A 6589-nucleotide genomic window follows, 5' to 3' on the forward strand; every position below is an offset into this window, starting at 1 on the left:
TTTTCTCTGAGAAGTTTTTGCCTCCTATTAACAACATCAACAACATACATTTCACATTATATAAGTATATAAATCCATATTGTATGTGTAACCCAAAAAATCTTGATGTTGGAAGGGAAAATGAGTCCATATTAGCCATATATATCCACTAAAGATGTACACAATGTGTAAAGTTTATGTAGTTGTATCTTCTACTTTTGTCCCAGAGCACTGTTATTAACCCTTACTCTGAGCTGAATTGTTGGATGTACTGTAATATGCTGTTTCCTACTAAACTTACACTATTTTCCATGTTCCCCTAGGATAAAGACAAAGGCTCGTCAAACAAGACTCCTAAATTGGACCACAGCGATGGTGTCAAAGAGATGAAAGAGAAAGCTCCTAAGAGGAAGCTGCCCTTCACTGTTGGAGCCAATGGGGATCAGAAAGATTCTGACTCTGGTAAGGGGGCGGGGCCAATTCATAGCACAGAACTCTGGGTAACAGGAAGTGTGTGTGTGTTTGTGTGTGGGCTGCTGTTGTTGTTTTTCTTCAGTAATGTGTCCCGCAATGACAGATGTGCTGATGGAGAAACCATTAGTCGAGTAATTGGAAATTTGTTGGATATGACATGCTGAGAAGGGTGAGATATCATACTTAGTATTATTTATAGGGATCTTTTTGATGTAGATCAGCCTGAATCATTATAATTTTTGTTCAAGTACTTCATTTGATCCTAACTGAATGTGGGAGTTTAGAATTTAGATAAGCTGCACATTTATGTTGCAATTTGGCTATTTTTTCCATTTGTTTTGTTTTTAGCTTGTGTAGGGTTAGGGTTAGGGTTAGTGGTTTGAATGTATTTCAAGTTGTGTGGTTTGTTTTATGACTGTTATTTCTGCATGTTTTGCAGTCAAGGCGCAAGCCTCTCTGTAACCTTTTAGCAAGCCATTGGCAGAACCCCCCTCTCTTTTGAGACATGGCTGTAAGGCGTGAAATCTTGCCCATTTTCTCTCTCATCAGACAATGCCTGAAGTGCTCATTGTAATGCTAATAGGGGGTGTGGTCACATTCATTCTTTGATTGGCCTGTCTCTGTTGATCTCTCTTTCTCTGTCCATTCCAACACTTATTTTGCTCTAAACACTGAAGTACGGCTTTTGCATTTGTTTTATCTATTAATAACTAATCAATTGAATATTTCTTCAGTTTTCAAATTCAGTTTTCATCAGAGATTCAAATCCTCACTTTTAGGCCATACAATGGCAGCTACAGTCTCTGTGAAGGTAGCTTGGATTTTGTTGCATGTTTTTATGCTGCATCATTGTCTGTTCCTAATGGAATCCATCCAACTATTGGCTGTGCTCCACCTCATGCACCCTTACTGGGACTTTTTGATGTAGTTGAGCTGCTCTCTCCATGGTCTCCTCCCCCAATTGGAAGGTTTCCAGTACAGGACTAGTTAGATCTTCGTTCCATTACTGCAATGAGCTCACACAAACACCCTTTCGACTGCTGCTGAAAGTTGGACGCACGTTTAACGTTTTACTGCAATGGGAGCTTTTTAATTATGAAGCGTTAGCAGTTGCTACGAAAGCCATTATCAACCCAGTCTTGGCAGGGATGAAATGGAAAGGAAGATGTTAGGGCTGGGCAGTATAGCTAAAGAATGTATCTCTTGATATATTTCCAAATATTGGCGATAATTGATGTGGGAGGTGGGATGTGGTCACATCTGCAAAGGGGTGTTTAAAATCAGCGCCTATCAGTTGTCATAGTTGTGAAACATGAGTTAAATTGGCTTACTGTCTTTAAGCTCAACTTTTAACAGTATTGCGATTATTCCATAATTATATATCATCAGCAAAGATATCACAAAATCGCTATTTTGAAGCATCGCCTAGCCCTAGATGATGTTGCAGATGGAGACAGAGTGTTGGTTATTAGGCTGTAATAAGTTGGAGTTGATTCCCCAAAGAAACCAAACCTAAGAATAGCATGAGTACAGCAGAGATGGCGAGTTGGATGTGCTGATTTTGAAATTTTGGGTAATACTAAGCTGTTAATTGTTTTATGACCAATAACTGATATGATTATAAATCTAGGATGTTTTGTTTGTTTTTAAATCAACCAAACTTAGTTTTTAATTTGCATTAATTGAAAACTTAAATATAAAATGTTTGTTTTAATGATTTTATTCCATCTATGCATAACTAGCATCTGGCATGCAAAAAAAAAGATAATCTGTTTGAATTTGGGAAAAGCTATAGTATTGTTTATTGTAAAATTGTTGACAAAAATGTGGCTAAAAATAGCCAACAGTTATCATGTTCCTGGCACGGCAAGTAAAAAGTTGTTGCGTATATTGCGTGTAACTGAGTATCAAAGCCGAAGCCGAGGTAAAATGGAGCCAGCTTCACTGTGTCACCGAGGGTGTTTCCTGTCCTCCGTTTTCTGTAGAATTCCATTTGAAATACATAATTTATCTAGCTGATATTTTTACATCTCCCTCTCTGCATCTCTCTCATGGGCCCTCGGTGCATTCTGCATTCAGGGAGATGGCAGAGATCGTCTGTGCCTCTTAGCTCTAGTGCAGGAACAACCCACAAGGCCCATGAGCACTCAGGATACTTCCACCGTTCTTACTCTCCATCTCACTGTCTTCCTGCCTCCATCTTCTGTGTTTGCTCATTGCCTCTGCTGTGCTTTCTCAGGCCGCAGACATTATGTAGTGTTGCATTATGTAGTGCCACTGCTCTGAAGAGCCTTCGCTAGTGGCAATGCATTTAGCATGCAAATAACAATGCATTTCCAGAGGATATTACAGACACTGTATAGCTTATGAGGTGCTTTTTTGGTATACGCACTGAATGGTTGGAGAACTTTGGGAACGTGGGCTATAGCAGACGGTGGATGTGAGCTGTGGAGGGAGAATGTTGTGGATAAGGGTGAAGGGAGTGGGTTGGCTGATAAGAGACAGTAATATTTGCTACTCCACTGCTGCCCACGCCTTGCTAACGCTGGTAGGCATGTGCGCTGGTACACTTGCACATACAATTGGTCTCTGGCTAACATGTGCACACACTCGCATTTAGAACGTGTCTGCTTCCTGTAGGCAGAGAGAAGAGATTCGCTGCTGTCTAACTGATTGGACCAGTGATGGTTTTTGGCCTTCATACGACCAAGCCATGGAGCATTACTCATATTCCTGGAGGGAGGAATGTTTTTGTAGTATTTCATTTTCTGTCATGCAGCGCTCTTATGAATTATTCACTATTGTGATTTCACCGTATGTATATGATGTCTGGTGGTGCCTGAATTTTGTCGGCGTCTGTTTTGCCTGGGTTTTATTACCACATCTCCCACTGGTGCTGCTGCCGTTGCGTTCTGAAGAGTTGAAGCGTGGATTGCGTTCACACTGCCTCTGTGTTTGAGAAGCTTGGATAAAGGAGTCTGATACATTAACATACTACATTTTCTCTGAGAAGAACCCTCAAGTGCTCTGTGGATGACTTCCTTCATCATTGTGGCTAATGAAACCAATCCCCTCACTCTTTTTAACCCCCCTCCCCCATACTGTCCTTTCATCTGCTGTGCATAAAGTATTGACACAACATCCTGCGGGCACTTCCTGTCTCTTCTGCCTTCATTTCCTGTTTTCTCTGGGCAGCTCGCAGAGAGTTTCTGCCTTACAGTTTTGGTGATTGACTGGGGATCCATGTGTAATGTTGAGTGGTGCTTACTAAGGCAGGCATCACTGTTAATATAGCGGTTATTAATATTGCTATTTTGTATAAAACCTTAACTGTAAGTCTTAAACTTCAGGGCATAGCTCGTTTTGCACTGTGTGTGCTCCAGAGATGATGTAGAGAGATGAGTAATGAGTTGTGCTAGTTTTACTTTCACTTTTCTAAGCAATTTGATTTTGTCGGAGGGCTCTTGACTCTTGACTTGTCAGTAATAAATCACCCTATCAACAACATATTTGTTTCTTATACTTTTACGTATATGAACGTACATGTACGTTTACCACTGGAAATTTCCCTCGTCTATTAGGCTGTTGCCCCTGTAACCCTCAGTCCCTGACCTAGATTCCCTTCAGCCATCAGTCTCAAGAGGACACACAGTAAGCAGCTCACTCACATCATATCAAGAAATACTACACTAGTCAAACTGAGGACTAGGGATGGGTATCGTTTACATTTTATGGATACCGATACTGCTTATCGATACTGGTACTTATCGATACTGTTATCGATACTTTTTGGTGCAAAAAGATATGAAGTGAAAAGTTGATGAAAATTTCAAGCTATTTTATTACTGCTGAACTTTAGCAACTGTATTAAAGTTCTTCAGTCAAGAGCAGCGAGTTATTTTCCTCTTCCTCTTCCTTGGTGTTTTGTTTTATTTTATTAAAATTAAAGGAATAGTTCACCCAAAAATGAAAATTGTCAACATTTACTCACTCTCAAGTTGTTTTATTACTGATGTTTTAATTGTAATATTAGATTAACTTTATTTTCCAAAAAATTAAATTTGTTTAATTTTCATTACTTAAAAGATAGATTAAATGAATATTTTATGCCTTAAAAATGTAAATACACAACAGAATTTCTGAGCAAAAAAGCATAAGGCTATTGTAAGAATAAATGAAACTTGTTTTTATGCTTTCAAATAATTAGACATGCTAAATCAGAATTTGGTAACAATAAAACATAAGGTTGGAAAAAATAAAACATTTCATAGTGCCCTAAACATGTAATTTTTTTTAAACTTTTAATAAATTTGTTAGATTAAGTTTCATGATTTTAATTAATTTAGACATGCTTTTTGATTAATAAAATTTAATTTAACCATTAAAAAGGAGTCCAGAAAAAAAAAAGCTGTAAACCTAGGGGAAACACTGTAATGTGTTTCTGCAATATATTTCTAACATTTATAATGTGTTTAGAAACAATTCTCAGATATCTCTTTACACAGACTTTAAGGAGTGTTTTCAGTATTTTAATTGCTAATGAATATTGCTGTAAAATTTCACTGCTATTGGTATTGAGTACTGAACTGTTGATATGGTGACAGGTTCCTTGAGTTGTGAAGTATGTGAGGTTTTTTTTAGCCTAAAAATCATAAAAACACAGCAGAAAGGCAGTCATGGAGCACTGAGCCATTTTTGAAAAGACAGATGCCACATGGTGCAGTCATTTTCTTTGATGTGCTTTGTCGACATATTGACGTCATTAAAAATCTCATGGGCTTGATAAGAATCGAAATGTCATTTTAGGAAGCCAGAACTTTTTTCTGGAAAACCAAGCACTACATTTGCATAGCAATTCTTTGAAACAAAGCATGTTTCATCAATAGAAATGGTTGCCAATTGGTCGCACATTGTGATTTGAGACCTTTAAAACCTTGCTTGGTCATGGAAAGAGTTTGTACCCAAGACTCCTTCAGAATGTTTGGCTCTTAAAATGTTCTGATGTTTTCTCCTCTTTCTCTCTCTCTCTCTCTCTCTCTTCCTCAGGTGGTTTGGCAGCGTAATCATGCCAACTTTGAGCCCATGATTGAGTAGCAGTGCTCCAGGCCCCCTCTGAGCCTCCAGCATCCCAACAGAGCTGCAGCATGTCTAGTTCAGGCTTCCCCCCCAGCCAGGGGTCCTTCAGCAGCGAGCAGAGCCGTTACCCACCTCACTCAGTGCAGTACACCTTCAGCTCCACACGCCACCCTTCGGTCAGTACCACACACAACCTCACCTGCATAGCACATTACACTGCCAACAAACCACATAACAAGAAAGGTGCTAAAGTAGAACTATAACCGTAACATGAATTATATCAAAATCAAAATAATTTGTATTTGATGTTTAATTTGCATTATCAACCCAGTATAAACCTGTCATAATTAAATCTAATTCAATGCTAAAATAAATATCATAAATCAAATGCTCAAACCCACATCGCAAATGATAAATCAAATGCTTAAATTATTAATCAAATGCTCAAACCCACATAACAAATGATAAATCAAATGCTTAAAGGGGGTCATATGATGTTGCTAAAAAGAACATTATTTTGTGTATTTGGTGTAATGAAAAGTGTTTATACGGTTTAAAGGTGCAGTAGGAGATCTTGGAAAATGCTAACTTTAGCCCGATAGCACTGAAAGCGAACGTCCCACCCTCCCTGCAATCGCCGTCCAAAGCCACGCCCCCTGAACGCATTTACGCTCACAGACCAGAATACCAAAGACAACATTACTACAATAGGCCACATTCCAGCCCATGTTCCGAAGTGAAGTAAACTTCAACGCATTTCCCCTGCTCAGGGAGTAGGGAGCAATGAACACTGTGTAGGGATCATATAGATCGGAACACAGATCGGAACACTGTGTAGAGATCATATCCATCGGAACACAGTGAGTTGCACGTAGCTCACTTCTAACGAGCTGGTTATCTGAATCGTGAAAACTTTAAAAGTACTACGTACAATACCAGGAAGGAAGGTCTGGTTGTTCATGTTTGCCTGCCATTCTCACTCTGTCTGCACAGCGTGCGTGAACGCGCTGATGAGTATCCTGTCTGCGCGAACTGGGTGCACAGAGGTATGCTAATACAT

At 39.2% G+C, this 6589-nt stretch overlaps 1 protein-coding gene and 1 long non-coding RNA gene across 2 annotated transcripts in view; both read left to right on the forward strand.

The window, feature by feature from the left end:
* The window catches only part of LOC107705323 (uncharacterized), an 87315-nt gene extending 86874 nt beyond the window's left edge, over positions 1–441 (forward strand). The window contains exon 3 of the long non-coding RNA XR_001636059.1: positions 303–441. This is a non-coding gene — a long non-coding RNA (uncharacterized LOC107705323). The remainder of the gene's footprint in view (positions 1–302) is intronic.
* Positions 442–5597: 5156 nt separating this feature from the next.
* LOC107705319 (ankyrin repeat domain-containing protein 11-like) overlaps positions 5598–6589 on the forward strand; it is a 23140-nt gene continuing 22148 nt past the window's right edge. The window contains exon 1 of the mRNA XM_016508575.1: positions 5598–5705. Coding sequence (XP_016364061.1) covers positions 5598–5705 — 108 coding nt within the window. The remainder of the gene's footprint in view (positions 5706–6589) is intronic.

Source organism: Sinocyclocheilus rhinocerous, unplaced genomic scaffold, assembly GCF_001515625.1.
Source record: "Sinocyclocheilus rhinocerous isolate Xijiao unplaced genomic scaffold, SAMN03320098_v1.1 scaffold1465, whole genome shotgun sequence".
In the NCBI taxonomy this organism is placed as follows: Eukaryota; Metazoa; Chordata; class Actinopteri; order Cypriniformes; family Cyprinidae; genus Sinocyclocheilus; species Sinocyclocheilus rhinocerous.